This window comes from Molossus molossus, unplaced genomic scaffold (genome assembly GCF_014108415.1).
Source record: "Molossus molossus isolate mMolMol1 unplaced genomic scaffold, mMolMol1.p scaffold_m16_p_12, whole genome shotgun sequence".
NCBI classification, from domain to species: domain Eukaryota; kingdom Metazoa; phylum Chordata; class Mammalia; order Chiroptera; family Molossidae; genus Molossus; species Molossus molossus.
Genome location: NW_023425347.1, coordinates 1,959,308 through 1,978,920, shown reverse-complemented (window position 1 = coordinate 1,978,920; position 19,613 = coordinate 1,959,308). Strand labels below are relative to the sequence as shown.

The 19,613-nt window shown below is 54.4% G+C and overlaps 1 protein-coding gene across 1 annotated transcript; it reads left to right on the top strand.

The window, feature by feature from the left end:
• The first annotated feature begins 6,573 nt into the window (after positions 1-6,573).
• FOXI3 (forkhead box I3) lies at positions 6,574-10,315 on the top strand. The gene is made up of 2 exons (XM_036257433.1): positions 6,574-7,195; positions 9,687-10,315. The coding sequence occupies exons 1-2, from the start codon at positions 6,574-6,576 to the stop codon at positions 10,313-10,315; spliced, it is 1,251 nt and encodes a 416-aa protein (XP_036113326.1).
• The last annotated feature ends 9,298 nt before the right edge of the window (positions 10,316-19,613 follow it).

Genomic DNA, 19,613 nt, shown 5'->3' with positions numbered 1-19,613 from the left:
TCACTGTTACTTAGACGATGTTATTTAAGTTTTCACTTAAAAAACTGTTTTGGAATTTAACCACATTATTATTTAACGGAACAATTAGTTTTTATACATACACTTTGAAAACCAGTTAAAAATATTAAGTAACGATTAGCTAAGTAAAACAGAGAATGGAGAGAGAACATCGAATGACTGGAAACAAGCGGACCAGCTGCGGTGGAGCAGGGCGGGCCACAGCTGCCTCCCCTCGCCACGAGGCGTCTGGCCGTGAGCCTAGGAGCCTGGAGAACCACCACTGAGCCGAAGCAGGGGGCCAGGACTCCACCGGCATGCGCGGCGCGGAGCGAGGACAGCACGGTGACCAGAGGAGGCAGGGGAGGCGACGAGGAGCCGGCTGCAACAACCCGGGAGGGAGCGACGGTGGCCGAGACCTTGCACGTGGGACAGAGTGAAGAGCCACCTGCGCATGGTCGAGGGACAAGGACCTCTGGCTTCTGACTAGACACCTGGCCAGTGGGGGCTGGGCCCTTCGGAGAGAGAGGGAAGAGAGAAGGGAATTTTCAGAGAAGTACCACGACCTGCTTAGACACGTGGTATTTGAGGCGAGTTGTAAGGAAACGGACAAGTGTCCGGCGGGAGTTGCACCTTCTTAGAAGGAGACAGAAACCCGCCTGTGTCCGTCAGCCGGCAGGCTTAGGTGCTGCCGTCAAGTGCACAGCTGAGGCTGATTTCCTCGTGTTTCCCCAGGTGAGAGGTCGGGGTCACGGGGTCGCAGGGTGCGGTTCCTCTGAGGGCCTCTCCCCTCGGCTTGTACAGTGTCTTCTCATTGTCCCCACAAGGTCTTCCCTCTATCTACATGTCTGTCCCAAACTCTCCTTGAAGGACACTCGTCACCTTGGATTAGGCCCACCCTGCTGATCCCGTTTGCCTGCCCTGTGCAGACCTATCTCCAAACAGACAGGATCGTATTCCGAGCCACGGAGTTAGAGCGTCCACATGTGAGTAGGGGTGGGAATGGGGCATGCCTCAGCCTGTAACGAAGACCACCCTAACTTGTCACGCCCAAAGGAAATGAGCTGGCTAATGACACCAGAACAGTCAAGGCCGGTCGGGCGGTGCCGGACCCTGGGAGAAGGGATTCAAACCCGCGCCGGTCTGTGCTGTCAGTGTCGCCTGTGCTCCTGGGTAGCTCTCCCTCGTCCCGTTCCGGACGACTGCTTCTGCACAGAAACCGTCCCTGGAGGGAGGGTGTCTCCCAGCGCCGAGAACGACCTCCTGGCCTGTCTGACATCGCTCAGCACCATGAATAAGCCGCGTGCGGTGAGGGGCACACACGGCCAGTCCCACGCGGCCTCGAAGGCCTGGGATGACGGAAGAGTTTCTCACTGAGTTGTCTCACCGCAATCACAACGACAACTTACCATGCCCCACAGTCTCCGAAGCCGAGGGAGACGAGGCAACCCATGAAGAACGTGTAAGGAAAGGAAGAGGACCGAGGTCAGGAACAGAGGGAGGAAAACACTGTTCAGGGGATGAGCTGAGACACAGAGGTCCTGGAGGGAGACGCAGGAGAGAGAGGACACCAGGACCATGTGTGGGGACAAGTCCTAAGAGAAGGACGGTTTACATGGAAGCCATGATTTGCAGCCACTTGCGAACTGCAAAGGGCGCAGACACCTCAACAGAAAAAAGACACAAAGAGAAAGGGGTGAAGACCAAGGCAGGCAGGTCACAGGAAAGAAATGACAGTGATATGTGACAAGCTATTGAAATTCATACAGAAAAACAGATCAACATATTTCTGAGGTATCTTTCTGTGCTTTTAGGATTGGCAAAAATAAAAAGACAAACCAAGCCAGTGTGAGCCAAGGTGAAGGAGGGCAGCCAGCCACCGGACCTGCTGTGGGGGAGACAGGGCACCTGGCAGGTACCCTTAAAGGTACACACACACTCCCCGACCAGCAGGTCCCAGCTAGGAAGTTATTATCATAAGTAAATTAAGCCATATTTTTAAAGCAAGGAAATAATGCAAAAACACATGAAAAATAGGTTAAATCCAAAACATTGCCCAACAAGTATGGACATCAACAGATTGGAACAGACCCTGGCTATAACCACTCACACACGGCCCTCCCGTGGGCTCTCCCGGAGTGTCCTGGGGAGGGACACTGGTGGATAAATGAGTAGACAGGGCATACGGGCTGTGTGGAAAGCTCTCCAGCACGTGTCAGTGGAAGGCTAAGGTGCAGCCGGGTGAACGACATGGACGTCAGTTCTACACGTCGTGAAATGCGTGTAGCTGTGTGGGTGCCTCGAACATTCTGGAGGAAGACGTCAGACACTGAGAGGCAAAGAGGAGCCAGGGGCTGTAAGGGCGAGACTTTTCCCGTTATACTCTTGAGCTTTGCAGTTTATTAAAGTAACAAACCACGACTGGACATGCACCCATTTCAGGCACTGGACTAGGCCCTGGAGAGATGAGGGAGGCCGCATTGAGGGTTGAGACACTGGCATGGGCTGCCCAGCCAGACGCCTGGGTTTGCACCCTGGCTGCACACTTAGAAGGTGGGAGACCACCGAATGACTTACCGTCTGTCTGTTGCTTGTCTGTAAGAGGGGGACTGACATCCTTACCTGAGAGGGTTGCCGTGAGAATTCAATGAGACAGATAATGCATGGGTAGAGTTGAACACAGTGCCAGGTATTTGTACCTGTTGCTTAACTGCTAGCTCTGAAACAAGTGAGGTCCCCATCCAGCGGAACACCCAGTACAGTGAGTGGCTGACCCGAGAAGAGGGGCTGATAATTGGGAATAAAGGACCAGGTTGTCGGATAAGCCATCTAGGCCTATGTGGGCACCACCCAGCACGACAGCAGGCCTTGGAGGCCTTGCCCTGAGGAGAGAGGGGTGGAGCTAATGAGGCCTTCACTTGAGATGGCCCCAGGGCACCAGCGGAGGCTCCCCGGGAGCCAGGAGGGAGCCAGGAGGGAGCCAGCCCGAGGGGAGGCTCAGCAAGGTGAGTCCTACAGGAGAGCTGGAGACACTCAGACACTCTGGAGCAGAGCGAAGAGTCTAAGTCAGCTGAGGAAGCTCATTAGCTAGAGCTAGAGGCCAGGAAGCATCCAGAGGACCAGGGAGGGAGAGTGGGGAACGGGAAGAGGTTCAAGCAGGGGCCATAGATCAACAACTGTTCAAAGGAGTTGGGAGCCCACTGTTTTGGCTGATTATTTTCTCTTTTATTTTTCTGAATTAAGCACATGGAACTTCCATGGTACCCTCTGCTGCTTCTGCGATCCTCTGGATTGACCCCTTTTCCTACACTTTCTGTGCCCAGTGTTGTAGTGGGACGCCGGGCCTGAGCCTTGGGGTCAGCTGGCACGTGGCCGGGTATCTGGGGGCCACAGCCCTGCTTCAGTTTGATGTGTGCTCCACTCTGTACCAGTAGCTCACTCAGCCTTCTTGGTGAGAAGCTTGCTGTCCCGGAGGGAAGAGCTGCCATCAACACTCAGTAAGCAGAGCCCTAAACTACTCACTAAAGGAACAGATGAATGGTCCCCTGAGTTCTGTTTCTACCTGTAAGTCCCCACCTTTCAGGTGTACATGCAAGAAGACAACGGCTCTTCAGGTGGCCCTCTTTAATGACACTGCCTGTTCTAAAATGTAATTTAAAAAAATTAGAGCAAGTAAGGAATGAACTAATGGGTCCAGGTCTGGTCCTCTCAACATCTTTTACTAAATAATCCATCCTTTCGTCACCAAAACAATAGACCCACTAATTCATCTTATATATTTGGCCTATAAGGTGCTCTTCAACTACAGTGATCTTGTATTCTCTTCTCACCTCCTCTCATTCCTTTTTCATCCCTCCTTACACCAGCGTGTTTACCTTTGATCTTACTCTGACTTCTTGTTTCATAAAAGCCAAACTTTCTTTTGTCTCACTGAGAACAAAACAGATATTTCCTAATTTTTTCCCTATTACTCTAGTTAATTATTTTCAGAGTCAGGCTTTTCCCATCTAAGGAATGTTTCTATTCTCTTTTGCTATAGAAATAACAAGAATGTTATAAAATGTTAGTGGAAGATAAATGAGATATTTTCTTTGGATAGAATACTTTCCCAAAATGTTTATTTTCCAATGACAAAAACTTTTAACAGTCTGTCCTTATTTTATAGTGGCACAGATACATTAATCAGTTGCTTTGATTATACCTTTTTTGTGAGGACATTTTGACAAAACATTATTATAGGAAACTTATTTTTTAAATTGCTTTAATTTTTAAAAATAGAGATTTAAAAAACATTGTTATCATTTCGACATTAAAAAACCCAGGCTATGACCAATAATAGTTTTAAGCTTACCTAATAAAGATATGACTGAAAACAAAAGTGTAACCTCCAAATGCCAGGACCCTGTGCGCATCGAGATCCCTCCGAGACGGATGCTGTAACAGAGGCAAAGAGCCGCTAGGTGGCTCCGTCATTTTTAAATAAAACTAAAGTCCGCAAAGGATAAGGTGTACTTAAGAACAAAAGACTGTAGGTATCTTTACTTGGCAGAACCTTTAATCAAAACAAGAAACAAAAATCTGCAATTATGGCCTCTTACTCAGAATAATTTGGAGCTATCGAATTGAGAATTAGACTTAAAAAACAACCCTGCCATACTGCAAAGTATGTACGGGCAAGCAATTTGCTGAAGACAGGGAAGGTACTACATTCTTAAGGACATCAATTACTGAAGAAAGACGTTCCAGTTTTTCTTAATTTATTGCCATCTAGGTTCTCAGCTTTTCTTTCGGACTTTCTTTAGTTTAGACTGTTAAGTTTAAGGGAAAAAATTAAACTTGGGCCTTATAACTCATTCAAAACTGCTTTCGAATTTCTTGGACTATCAGTTGTCATACTTATTAACATCTCAGGAGAAAAGAACAAAACAACTTCGTTTAAGGCTACTTGGGAAGGAAAAGACAAAGGAAAAAAGAAAAGAAAAGACGAGAAGAGAAAAGAAAAGAAAAGCACTGTGCTTATCTAAACTAAGAAACCTTTAGATCCTTAAATCAAAATACAATTAACGCAAATACCATTCCGTTCTATAGCATTTACCACGAGACTGAAACAGTGCTTAAGAGTTGGCAAATGACTCCTTTCTGGTTCCAGAAAAGATGAGAAAAATAGTTACATTTTAAGTCGAGTGTGATTTGCTTCTCAGATACCAACATTTGCTAATTAAGTAGCTCTAGATTTCTTTCTCCCCCTCCCCCCCCGAAGTTATATACGGAAGACCATAATTTCCCCCCAAGTACAAAACTAACTTTATCATGAAAATAAATGCAGAGTTGGCAGGTTCCAAATTATCAAGTACTCTGAGCTGTCAGTCTGCGATCGGCAAATAGTGGGGGAAACATCTTCCTCTTCCCTCTCCCTTAAAGGAGAATCTCAGATTTGTTCTATCCCTAAAGAACACATTTAGGGATAGATGTAATTCGTAAAAAAAACAATTCTTATTGTTGTCCGCAGCCAATAAATAATGATGGCGTGGCATGTGGTGTCGCTGCAGGATTTTACTGGTTTTGTTTTTCCAGGCAGGAGCCGCATTTGAAAACTTGGTTCATAAAAGTATTTTTTTCACAAAAGTACCCTAATTTGAGAACACCCTTTTCTCCTTCTTTACAGAGCGCTCCTTGCACACAGTATAAATTCCGCTTGGCTTTAAAACGCTTATTCCTGACCCACTTATTTAAAAGTTTTTGAAAACGTTCGCCCTTCTGCTTTGGAAGACAACAAATCACACCGAAAGAATGCACGCTTCGGACGGGAAAATGAACAGATACTTCCGAACGCGAACGAACGGAGTTGTTAAGACTCGATCTCAGTCCCTCCCCCCCGAGTTCCCCAGAAGGGAGCACAGCGAGGATGCCTGTTCACATAAACCGCCGCGCAGCCCAAGAGCTGCAAGTCTCGTCTGTTACGCTCCACGCCGCAGGTCTGTGGGGACCAGACGCGAATTCGGCACCTCGATCACAAAAGGTGTAGAGGCTGGAGGTGGAAAAACCGGAGGCAGCCAGGTAGGTGGCCCGAGAGGCCCTCCAAAGTCGAAGCACGGACTTACGAGAAGTATCTGTCCCCTTTTGGTTATCATTTCTTTGTGTCAATATTCGTCATTTTATTTCATGACTGTGCTAGAACTTGTCCGCGAGGAAGAGGTGCTTCGCCCGAAAACTGGAGGCGCCGGCCTCCCGGGACTCCCGGGCTCGCGGGCTCCGGGGGCGGCCAGGAGGGGCTGCCAGGGCGGGGCGCGCTCCCGGGCCGCGCGGGCAGGTGGGGCGTGGCGGGGGCGTGGAGAGCCCGCCCGGGGCCGCCGCCCAGCCCGGCCGGCGGTGGGGGCGGGAGCCGCGCGGGCAGGTATAAGAGGCCGGGTCGCGGGCGCACCGCGCGCAGCAGCCCCACCTGCCCGCAGCGACGGGAGCCGAGCGAGGGCGCCGCCCGCAGGGTTGGCTCCTAGAGGGATGCTCTCGCCCGAGCGGCGAGACCAGCCCCGCTCGCCCCTCGCCGCCGCCGCGCCGCACCCGCCGACGCCCGCCGACATGTCTCTGTACTGCGGCGACAACTTCGGCGTGTACTCGCAGTCCGGCCTGCCCCCGGCCGCCGCCGCCGCCGCCCCGGGCGCACCCCCGGCCGCCAGGGCGCCCTACGGGCTGGCCGACTACGCCGCGCCGCCCGCCGCCGCCGCCAACCCCTACCTGTGGCTCAACGGGCCGAGTGTCGGCGCCCCGCCGGCCGCCGCCGCCGCCTACCTGGGCGCCCCGCCGCCGCCGCCGCCGCGGGGCGCCGCCGGGCCCTTCCTCCAGCCGCCCACCGCCGCCGGCACGTTCGCCTGCGCCCAGCGGACCCTCGCGCAGCCCGCGCCCGCCGCGCCCGCCGCGCCCGCGGGGCCCGCCGCGCCCTGCGACCTGGGCTGGCTGTCCATGGCCAGCCGCGAGGACCTGATGAAGATGGTGCGGCCGCCCTACTCGTACTCGGCGCTCATCGCCATGGCCATCCAGAGCGCGCCCGAGCGCAAGCTCACGCTCAGCCACATCTACCAGTTCGTGGCCGACAGCTTCCCCTTCTACCAGCGCAGCAAGGCGGGCTGGCAGAACTCCATTCGCCACAACCTGTCGCTCAACGACTGCTTCAAGAAGGTGCCCCGCGACGAGGACGACCCAGGTGAGGGCGGCGGGACAGGTGCTTCCTTCCGGGCCCGAGCGCAGGGCCGCGGCGCGCAGCCCGGGGGTGGGTGGTCCTGGCGTGGACTTCAGACCCGTCCGGAGTCTCCGGGCTCCAACTGGGGGTGAGAGCCGGTGGAGGCACAACCACCCACACTTTGTTTGATTGAGGTTCAGGGAACCCATAGGACAGGAAAAAGTATCGGCAGACTCTTGCCCCTCAACCCCCCACCGCCACCCCCTCGCACGCAGAGGCTGGCAGGCAGAGAAAAAGGAAAAGGCCCCAGTTCTCAAACGGGAGGCCACCCCTGCGCCACTTGAAGGGAGGGTCAAGTTACAGGGAGGAAGGTGAGGAAGGAGAGCGTGGCAAGCTCTCGGATAGGGTGACGCTAAAGGGCTTCGGACCAGCTGAGAATCCATCCCCTTCGCAGAAGAGGGGGTGAGACCGAGAGGAACAGGCCACTCAGCCGCCTCAGATGCACTTCCTTCTGCATCAGGGTCTAAGAGACTCACGTCAGGGTGCCCTTCATAGCACAGGTATTCTGCCTGCCTTGGGAGAGATGCTTTGAGGCTAAGTGGCATGGACGTGAGACAGGGGCAGAGAGACAGATACGTCAGCTGAGTCCTGCAAATTGTGGTTTTGGTGTCGTAAATATTTAAAAGTGCAAAAATGAGAACCCCACATTTGCGTCTCTGTGATGTAAGCCAGGCATGAGGAGGGTTGGCCTACACGGAGTGCGTGAGTTTCCCTCTACCTGGGAAGTGGAGGGGAGGTCTTCCAAAGGAGCCGGGTCGAGGGAGGTGGGCGCAGAGCTGTGATAGGAAAAGAAGAGAAATAACGTCATTTGCACACTCCAGAGACCCAGAATTTTGTGTAAATGGCACAAATCGCCCGGAGTCCTCTAGAGCAGTGGTTTCTGATAGAACCACAGTACAAACCACATGTGATTGTAAATGTTCTAGTAGCCACGTTAAAAAAGTAAAAAGAAACCAGTGAACTTACTGTGTTTTTATGTAACCCAAAATATTGTTTCAACCCATCACAAGTATAAAAACCGTTAGTGAGGTACTTTACATTACTTTTTGGTACCAAGTCTTCAAAACTCCATGTGTCTTACACTACGTCTTGCTTTGGACTGGCCACTTTTCAAGTGCCCAGCAGCCGGGTGTGGCTCCTGGTTACTGGTGGGCCAGGCATGCAATTCTAGAACGTTCTTCTTCCAACCTGGCCTCCAGGTCACCTGAGATGGTCAGTACATTTTATGTACACTCCTCTGGACCTTCCTTAAGTTCATCTATGTAAACAGGTGGCACAATATAACTATCCTGATAGGTGCAGGTGTCATTATTGAGACAGTAGTGATGAATACACTTTTTCTGCAGCAATGTGCAGAGAATGTGTCTGGGGAGAAAGCGGATGAGAGGAATGAGTTCATTTTCAGGGGCAGCATGACCGGAGCTAGTGAACGCCGAGTCAGAGCGTTCCTGGCTCTCCTGTTGTTAACCGGGAACGCAGCAGCACCAAGCGGGCTGCACCTCAGTTTCCCCATCTGAAACGGAGGCGATAAGTTGCCTGTCTCCACAGGGCTGTGAGGAATAACCCAGGTTGTCCAGGTTAAGCGCGCAGTAAAGATAAGCACTCACTAGCACTTTCAAACGCTGTCAGTTGTTTTTACCAGAAGTGAAAAGAGCTTTGGGGAGATAAAATTCTCCAAGATGATAGACTCTTTTTCTTTTAACCTCAGATATGTTGGCTAAATTGTGAGCTTTTTTAAGCAGGAGAGTAGCATCGCATCCTTTCAGTGGGCCCTGATCACCGAGATTGGCCCAGTGGAGGGAAACTTGGAGGAGACGCAGGGGCCCTCTTGCCCAGGGCCCCTAGGAGAGGAGTTGCTGTGATCTCAAACCTGCCATCCAAGATGGGAAACATGTGGTAGCGCGGTGATAACCGCTGTCATTTTGGGTCAGCAAGCCAGAGGATCGGTCTCTGAGGTTGCCTTTTTGCAGCATTTTTTAGGGACAAGTATTATACACTCACAGCAAATACGGATGGCAGATGCTGTTTTCACACTGTGTGCCACCGGCTACTGTGCAAACATCGTTAACCCTCACGGCCTATGAGGTGGGGACACTCTTCACCCTATTTCTGTAAACACAGCAGCGGAGGTCAAATCTCAGCAGTGCCGGGATTTTGCAAGCGCACTGCATTTGGAGCCGGACGGGAAGGTGTTGGGTAATTATAAGTGTCTTGTGAATGGAACTAGGTCTTAAAATTTAAGGAGCCCTGTCAGGAGGAGGTGAAAGTGGCCTCTTTGCTCCAGATTTCTCCGTGAAGGTAAATAAAATGCCCCAAGGATACCTCTGGACACACAGTGGACTGAGCATCTTTGTCAGCGTTTATGGAAGTCTGCCCTCCTTCTCCTGAACACGGAAGCTGAACGAGCAGGCGTACTGAGGTCCTTCCCTAACACCTGTCTCTCTCACCTCCACAGGGAAAGGGAACTACTGGACCCTGGATCCGAACTGCGAGAAAATGTTCGACAACGGGAACTTCCGCCGGAAGCGGAAGCGCCGCTCGGAGGCCAGCGGCAGCTCCGCGGTGGCTGCAGGGACGTCAAAGTCAGAAGAGGGTCCGTCCTCAGGATTGGGGTCTGGTGTGGGTGGGAAGCTGGATGGAGACAGCCCCTCGGCTTTGCTGAGGCCCTCCCAGTCTCCAGAGCCCCCCGAGGGCGCCAAGAGTACTGTCTCGTCCCCGGGAGGGCCCGTGCTCACCTCCACCCCTTGCCTCAGCACCTTCTTCAGCAGCCTCAGCACCTTGAGTGTCAGCAGCAGTGGGGGCACCCAGCGAGCCGTCCCTGGCGGCCACCACCTCGGGATCCAGGGGGCCCACCTGCCCTCCAGCAGCACCTTTCCCGCCAGCTCCGTCTCGGAAGCCTCACCAGACACCTTACAGCTGGGTAACAGCAGCAGCAGCAGCGGTGGCAGCAGCCAGAGATCCTCCTACTACAGCCCCTTTCCCGCCAGCACCGGCGCGGGCCAGAGCGGCCCCTTCAGCCCCCCTTTCTACAACTTCAGCATGGTCAACAGCCTCATCTACCCGCGGGAGGGCTCCGAGGTGTAGAGCGCCACTTCCCGGGCTTGGATGCACACCTGCGGTCTCGTTCACGTGCGGATTCCAGGGCGCAGGTCTGGGTGGGTGCTGCGTTTCTCTGGAGTTCCCAGTGGTCTTTCTGGCCTGTTGACCGCACTTGGAAGTACCCTGGGTGTAGTACAACCCAGGAAGTTTCTGCAGTTCCTCTGGATGAGGGGCTCCCTGGAGAGAAATGCACCCCTCTCTGCTCTCGGACAGTGCCTGTGGGCCCTGTGAGGACAGGGACCATATTTGTTTTATTCATCACTGTATATCAGGGTTACAAGCTCAGATGTGTCCATGGGCCGGCCACAAACAAGTGAATGGGGCCGCTGGGTAGGAACAAGGTAGCAGCCGGCAGCCGAAGCGGTCAGGCTGTCGTGGGCAGCTAAGTGTTTTTCTTCCTTCCTGGCAGTGTTCTGAGTTTCCTAAAAAAGTCTGATCTGTCTTTTTATAGGAAAACTCCATTTGAATTCTTGGCCGCTTATCAAAGTTTAAAAAATAATGTACTAGGAAACCCCCCAAATCATTGAACTGTGTCAGGCTGATGAATCTCCTCTGCTCATGCTCCGAGCCTGGTGTGTGGTAGGTCCTAGTGGCAGCAAAGCTACCCAAGCAAGCCCTGTGTGCCAGGCACGGGTCTACGCACCTGACTTATTTAATCCTCCAACAGCCTTGGGAGACGGGTATTATTCAAGCCCTCGTTTTCCTACGGGGCTGTGCAAGGCCAGGCTGTCAGGTAACTCGAGGCCACGCAGACAGCCAGTCGTGAGGACAGAACCCAGCCCTCGCAGTCTGGCCCGGAGCAGGTCCTTGTAACTGTTCCAGTTCCTGGAAAGCAAAGGCAGACACTGGAGTGTAGGGATGAGCGAGATCGCATTTGACCAAAGATCCGGGTTGAAATAGATCCCTTGAGATGTTGCCCTGAGCAGCAAGGACCGGCACCCCTCGGCCCTCCTGCTGCCGCTGCATTCCCAAGGCCGCGAGCACGGTCCCAGCTGCAGTGACATCCTCTCCTGTTTATTATTATTATTATTATTATTTTTGGTACGTGCCCCTAGCGGAAACCGAACCTGGGACTCTGTGGTTCTCAGGCCGACACTCCAACCGCTGAGCCAAACCGGCCAGGGCAACATCCTCTCCTGTTTAGCATGTGTCCTGGATTTTTCTTTAAACGAAGTATTAGAATTTTATTAAAAGTAGTTTTTTAATTGAGTTTTTATACTTTTTTAAAAATAAGCCATTTGTGGTACATTTTTAAAAAGTATAATTTATTTTTAGCACTCCCTTTTGCTTCTTAAGAGGTATTTTTGTTTGAATCACATGTGCGGGCGGCCTCCCGTGCCCCGCAGAGCCCTCTCAGGATCCAAAAGTATTAGCTGATATTATTGGAACGATGTTACATTAAGATGAAGATAATGTGCTATGAATTACCTTTGTACCTGTTGTTGGTTTGGGGTTTTAATTTTTTTTTTTTGGAAAAGGAACACAAGTACATTGTAAAAGAAATTTAATTTTCCTCCGTCTTTTTTGAAACTCTGACACCGTTACTCTTAAAGTTTTTATTTTGAAATAACTTACAGAAAGCTATTTTTAAAAGCAGTTTATTGAGGTATAAGTGACGTCAGCATCATTGTTTAAATACTATGAACAGGCGCACCTGGCTTTACTGCACTTCATAGAGGTTGCATTTTCTTTCTTTCTTTTTTTTTTTTTACAAATTGAAGGCAGGACCCTCCACTACTAAAAGGTGACAGCTTGCTTTCTTGTGATACTTGCTTTATGGGGATGCTCTGGAACCGAGCCTGCAATGTCTCCGAGGTCCGCCTGCAGAAAGACAACCAAAGAGACTGCCTACACTGTACAAACGTCCAGTTTCAGTGGATGTTATTCTACGTGAAAAATCATGGACTTTTATAATAGTGTTTGTAACAGTTCTATATTTGTAAAATAATTTATAATGTGAACTGAGACAAAAATTTTTTCCCCCAAGAAAGTACACTGAGTGATGAGAAGTACATGAAATAAACTCGAAGTGGGATGACTTCTGGCCATTTTTCGGCATGAGTGGTTTTCTGTTCTCTGTTCCTTTCTTTCTCCAGAAGAGAGAGGTGAGTGGCAGGGCACCGGAGCCCCTGCTGCGGGCCTGCGAGCGAGCGGGGGGCAGCGATGGGCTTTTCCTTGGCGTTGCCCCGCCCACCCGGATCCGCAGGGCTGGAAGGAAGCAGTTATCTTTGGGGAGGGCCCCAGGCACAGGAGCATTTCCTTAGAGCACCAGCTGTGCCATTTGGGTTGAGAGAGACTGCACCAGAGGGCTTCTGTTGCAGAAAGAAATGTGCTGGCAAAGGGTCACCAGCTGGTGTTCTAGTACTCAAGGGGTCCCCGGCAGCCCACCATTTCCAAGGACATCGCTGGGAAACTGGAACATGGCCTCGACCAGAAGGCACCTGGAAGGCGAGGTTTCTGGACTAGGGCTTCTCCACAGGGCTCTGTTGATATTTGGGGCCGGATGATTGTGTAGGGGCGGCCCTTTGCATCACAGGGCGTCTAGCAGCCTCCCTGTTCTCTGCCCATTAGACCCAGAGGCCCTCTCTCACCCCTGGTCCTGGCCATGTGTGACAACCAGGAGTATCCTCTAGGCATTGCCAAAGGTCCCCTGGGGGACAAAGTGAGCCCTGCTTGAGAACCACTGGTCGAGGCCAACCCACAATTTGCCAGTGAGGAAAGGCAGCCTCTTCGCTGCCCACAGAGTGTCAGACCTCGGGCTTGTACCCGGCGGCGTCCTGTGAGGTGCCTTTCTCCTGAGAACCAGCTGAGAGCAGGTGCCGCCCAGTGATGGGCGTTTCTCAAAGCTACAGGTTGGCGGGTCACACTGGAGGTAGACTCCTCCAATATTTTCGTTGTTGATTATAGATCTTTTAAAAAATTTTCCCCCTTAATTGATTTTAAGAAAGAGGAAGTGAGAGAGAGAGAAACATGGATGAGAGAGAACATCAATTGGCCGCCTCCTGCATGCCCCCCCACGGGGGATCGGGCCCACAACCTGGGCATGTGCCCTGACCAGGAATCGAACCGGCAACCTCTTGGTGCATGGGTCCACACTCAACCACTGAGCCACACCGGCTGGACTGATTATAGATCTTTTTATGGTAGCTTTCTTCTTGGCATTGAATTACTTCTATTAATAGAGATCTAGGCTGGGGATAATTTTGATTAACCAGTAAACTATGTGGTTATTTTGGGGCTGCAAGGGGTGTGGGGACACTAGAGAACATAATTAACCTGCGTTTGGAAGTATCTAGATCTGGGTGGTTGGCTGTTAAATGCCAGCACACTGGTATCTATGAGAACAGGGTGTTGGGAATGACTCCAGATCGGAACAGCTAACGGGAAGGGCAGCGGGTGCGTAGGACCCCCGACCCCCACCCCCAGGACAAGGAAGCCGGCCAAGGGCACGTGTCTGCGCGGGAACTGCCTCCTGCTGGGCACAGGGTTAAAGGGGAAGGGGCTAAGCTGCCCGTGTTTTCAGGCCCAAGTCTGCACCTGCAGTTTGGTTGGGAACCAGGTCAGACATCAGGGCCCCGAGCTGAATTTCACAGCGTGGTGTCCGGAAGAGCGTGGAGGAGAAGGTTCGTACCACGCACCTGGTTAAGGCTTTCTTTTTAATGCTCGTAGATCCTTTTATTTCATTCTTAAACATGTGGGGAAAAGCTCTGAAACTGCCTTTGTACCCCAACTCCTCCCAGAACCCCCAGGGGTGCTAACCAGTTCCTCCCAGGGCCAGCTGGGCCAAGCTCTGAGCACAAGGACGCTCGCTGACTTTGGGGCCACTCCCAAAGGGCGCTTTCCTCTCTGAGCCTCCCAGTGTGGGAAGAGCCTAAATCCTTGGGGTCTGACTGTGTCTTGCTTTCTTTAAATGCTCCAGGCCCTGAAAGGAGCAGTTGTCGGTGGAATCGAGGCCGCTGGTTTCCTGCGCCCAGAGGATTTACAGGTTTCTGGGGTAGAGACCCGGCGGCCCAGGGGCCTTGCCTTTTGTCATGGAAAGCAGGCTGCAGGGTGGGTGGCTGCGTGGCTGGCACCACTGAAGGAAGAAGGGGGTTTCAGTTGGATTAGAAAACAAAAAAGACCAGGTAGCTACTGAATTCCTCCCGTTTTTTATTCATGATGTCAGGGCATCATCACCAGAGCCCTAGGAGGTCTGGGGAACAGCCCTTTATCATTTAAAAAAGGCAACATTACAATAATAATGACGCACTTCTCGGATGCTAGGCACGGTCCTAGAGCACGTGTGTAAAACGGCTGTATTAACCCTCCCGACACCCATTACTGAAGACTGTTCTTATTCATTTCACCACCGAGAACAGAGGCCTGGGCATCTGTGGAGCCAGGCCTTGGGGGGAAATCTGAGTGTTCACACCAGGGTTCCAAATCAGAGCACGCCTGCCCTGTGCCAAGCACACTGCCTCTCCACTCGGGAGATGAACTGAGAGGCACAGAGAGGTTTAGCAAGGTGCCCAGCGCCACACAGCTTGCTGGTTGCAGATGTGGGCCCACTGTCCCCCACAGCGATGTCCCCTTCAGGCATCTCCTCTGTTGGCTCCTGAGGGTTTTGTGTCTGGGGCCCTTTCCAGGTCACAGGAAGGAGCAGTGGGGAGAAAAGTCACTTTTCTTTGAAATGTTCTCTCGAGGTCAGCCAGCAGCCAGGTCACAGCCCCAGGTCCCAGGCTCTGAAGCTGCTGAGGACGCGGGCCTGGAACCTTGGCCTCCATAGATTTACCCCCTGGCTCGGCAAATCCCTTTGGTTATCAGGCCCTGGGCCGGCCATTGAGATGACCCGTCGCAAGCAAGGGAGGCCTAGACAAGTACCCCAGGGAAGAGGTGGGCCCTCCACTGGCTGCCAGCCTCTGGGGAGGGCGGTGATGGGGGCCCCCACTGCCTCTGGGGAAGGTGGTAATGGGGCCCCCACTGCCTCTGGGGAGGGCGGAGAGGGGGGCCCCCACTGCCTCCGGGGAGGGTGGTGATGGGGGCCCCCACTGCCTCCGGGGAGGGCGGTGATGGGGGCCCCCACTGCCTCCGGGGAGGGCGGTGATGGGGGCCCCCACTGCCTCCGGGGAGGGCGGTGATGGGGGCCCCCACTGCCTCCGGGGAGGGCGGTGATGGGGGCCCCCACTGCCTCCGGGGAGGGCGGTGATGGGGGCCCCCACTGCCTCTGGGGAGGGCGGTGAGGTGGGGCCCCCACTGCCTCTGGGGAGGGCGGTGATGGGGTCCCCCACTGCCTCTGGGGAGGGCGGTGATGGGGGCCCCCACTGCCTCTGGGGAGGGCGGTGATGGGGGCCCCCACTGCCTCCAGGGAGGGTGGTAATGGGGCCCCCACTGCCTCTGGGGAGGGTGGTGAGGGGGGTCCCCCACTGCCTCTGGGGAGGGCGGTGAGGTGGGCCCCCACTGCCTCTGGGGAGGAGGTGGGCCCCCACTGCCTCTGGGGAGGGTGGTGAGGGGGTCCCCCACTGCCTCTGGGGAGGGCTGTGAGGGGGTCCCCCACTGCCTCTGGGGAGGGCTGTGAGGGGGTCCCCCACTGCCTCTGGGGAGGGTGGTGAGGGGGTCCCCCACTGCCTCTGGGGAGGGCGGTGAGGTGGGCCCCCACTGCCTCTGGGGAGGGCGGTGAGGGGGGCCCCCACTGCCTCTGGGGAGGGCGGTGAGGGGGGCCCCCACTGCCTCTGGGGAGGGCGGTGAGGGGGCCCCCACTGCCTCTGGGGAGGGCGGTGAGGTGGGGCCCCCACCGCCTCTGGGGAGGGCGGTGAGGGGGCCCCGCTGCCTCTGGGGAGGGCGGTGAGGGGGCCCCCGCTGCCTCTGGGGAGGGCGGTGAGGTGGGGCCCTCCTGGGGAGGGCGGTGAGGTGGGGCCCCCACTGCCTTGGGAGGGTGGTGAGGGGGCCCCCACTGCCTCTGGGGAGGGCGGTGAGGGGGCCCCCACTGCCTCGGGAGGGCGGTGCGGTGGTTTGACCTGGAAGCGGCGCCGTCCCCTCCTCGCACTTTCACTCCCCATGCCCCCCCTCATCCCCCCGGTCCTGGCGTGCGGAGGACACAGACCTGGGCTGAGGTTGTCCCGAGCTGGTGGAACAGTGACAGCCCGAAGGGCAAGCAGAGGTCTCCTGGTGGCCTGGGGCCCTGGTGCAGGACTGGGTCCGGTAGGTTCCCTCCCGCCTCTGGCCCTGTCCCCACCCGCGGAGGTCACAGTGATGTGGGCACAGTGACCTGGTCATCATCTCACAGGAAAGGAGGAAAGGGGAGGTCAGCTCAATAACACCCGGTCCTCTCTGCCCATCGGTGGGGGAAGAGCCTGCCCAGTAAGGTCTGAGCCACGTGGGAGATGCCTGCCTGTCACCCCTGGGAGCCAGTCAGTGGCGAGAATGGGGCGAGAAACCCAAATATTTAACCTCCTGGATGAAAGCCCCCACCCCCCACCTGCCTGGATTCACCCAGCATTCGCCCAGTGGCGGCACCATACAGTGGACCGATGGACCGCATCTAGCCTGACGCCTGAGCCTGAACCGGACCAGCTGCGTCGTGGACCCTGGCCTTACTTGTGGCCTTGCTAAATCCACAGCTGCCCCCTCCAGGACTGAGCTGAGGGAGCCGGGACATTGCGACCCCAGAAATGTAACTCCACACCACTGAGACCACTCACGGTGCTGTGGAGGCCTCTGAGCATGCTCATCCCAACTGCGCCCCAAGAGCCTCCTGACCACGAGTGTCCGAGGGGTGTGGCCTCCTCTCCCCCCAGTAACAACAGCAGCACCTGGCTGCCACCTTTCACCCCAGCCCCAGGTGGGCAGAGAGACTACGTCTTTGTCCTGCATTTCCAGGGCGGTTCAAGGCTACTGGTGTGTGTGGGTTTACTCCTCCCCTGTTGACCCTCTTGCAATGCACTCAGCAGACCACACGGATCCGTCTGCTCTGCGTGGAGATCACAGAGCCGAGCATCAACAAGCATGGGGACCTCTTTTCTCATCTCCTAGGATGATGCCACCTCCAGCTCTCCACCCCGCTGACACACAGGCTCCCCAGGTCTCAGTCTTCTCGATAAAATGGGTCAGAGCGATGTCTACCTCACAGGATGTTAACACATCTGTTTTAGGTTGGATCTGTGTTCCCCAGTGGCAGCAGCGAGCCGGGCCTCACACCCACCCACACAGCCTCCACTCGTCTCTCCCCAGAGTCTGAGGTCAGTATTATCCACTTTGTTTTCCCAACAGCCTTAGTGGTGGGTCTTTAGTCCTCCTGCTACAGAAAAGTCAAAACAGTAAAAACCTGGGCAAAGAGCCAGCAACCCAGCCACCAGGACGCCCCGAGGCCCCCAGGGAAGATCACTCATTGATCCCGTCGGGAGAGTCAGCTGACAAGTGTTCCAGACACCTGCTGGCTCCCTGCTGCCTCTGTTTCCCTCACGCTCCTCATCCAAGCCCGAAGCAGGAACCAGCAGTCTAATTTCCAAGGTTGGTCTCCAGCCCCTGGCTTCTCACCAGTGAGTCTGCCATCCCCACACCTCTGCCTGGAGGGCCGCGGTCTCTGAACTGGCCTCCCGGCCTCAACCCTGGCTTCCGGCGGTCCCACAGCCTGCACTCCTGCTGCCCGCGCCCACGGGCTGCCTGGTCCGGGGTGACCTTTCACACAGTAGTATGATGATGTTGATTCTCCACTTAGAACCGTTTGGAACTTCTGCTACAAGCAAACACTCAAGTTTTCTGTGTCTGTATGAACCAGGTCCTGCCCCTCTTCACCCCTGAAATTCCCTTTACTTGGCTCTGGCCACCTTCTGCTTTGCAGCCCCATGTCCCAGCCCTTCGCAGTCGCCCTTCTGCCCAGCGCTCAGCTCCCAGATATCCTCGGGCTCCTGCTTGAAGCCCCTGTTGAGAGCGCTGAGCATCCTGGCCTCTCCCACGCCACCAACCCCCTAGGCTGTCTTCTGTGAATTCTTCTTTCCACCTCAACTAACTGATTTAAAGCAAAACTAAGTATTTTACTGGCATAATGTCCGAGGGTGAAGGATGACCGAACAGGGAACAGAGGGAGGAGCGTGCTGGGTCAGCTGACCCCACTCATGTCCTTTCCTCTGATTCTAGAAAGAAAACCCATGCACAACTGCGCATTGACTTCTTGAGCTCGAGAAAAAGGTGCATTGTCCTCAGTTTGGGGAAACTGAGGCACGGAGTTTACATTTTTCCAAACTTTTATTTGTGATATACCTCACGTGGGATATGCCAGCTGTGCCATCACTAGGTTCATAAAGCACAGACAGTTATGTTTCTCTTTCAGTTTTAAATGGGCTAAACCCTGCCCGGCTGGTGTGGCTCAGTGGCTGAGTGTCGACTCATGCACCAAGAGGTCACTGGTTTGATTCCCGGTCAGGACACATGCCCAGGTTGTGGGCCCGATCCCCAGTGGGGGACATGCAGGAGGCAGCCAATTGATGTTCTCTCTCATCCATTTTCCATCTGTCTCTTCCTCTTCCTTCCTCTCTCTCTAAAATCAATAAAGAAAAAAAAATTAAATGGGCTAAACCCCAAGAATGTTTGCTCTGTTCAGCCTGTCCCGATTTCCCACACCTCGCTCCCCGCTTTCTGCATTCATACCTCCCCGAGTTCTCCTGGAGACTGAGAGTCTCAGCCAGACACCTGGAGTCTTTGATCAACCCCTCAGCTGCCCCCAGTCTCAGTGAGAAGACTTTCTCGTGCCCCCTCCTCAAAGGCTGGGCAGGACCGAGCAGAGCAGCTGTCACGCTGCACCTCTGTTTGCATGCAGGTGGCGAGAGCCCAAGCACTGCGACGTCAGCGAAGCTTTTCCACAGCTTCCTTCAGTGGCATTAACCGCCCTGCAGCCACGGATGCCGCCACCCCTGCGCGGAGCCCCGCCGCTCCCGTGGGCGCTGGGGTGTGCCGGTACCTGCTGCATCTGGATTCAGGATTCAGGGATCACTGAGCACCGACGTGTCCTGCCATCGTGAGAGCCTGTGTGGCCTCCGCAGTGGCGGGGCTGACACTTGTGTGGCCATGTCCCTCCCTCGCAGCCTCTCACATACTAAGATTCCTCCAAAAGAGCAGCATCTCAGTTCCTCCTGGTACTTCCAAATGTAGCATCCCTTCATTTGTCCGGCGATTTTTATCCTCACCCGAGGACATTTTTCCATGTGTTGTTCAGATAGAATGGGAGGGAGAGAGGACCAGAGAGAGAGAAAAACATCGACATGAAAGGGACACATCGAGTGGCTGTCTCCTGCACGACCCAGCCAGGGCC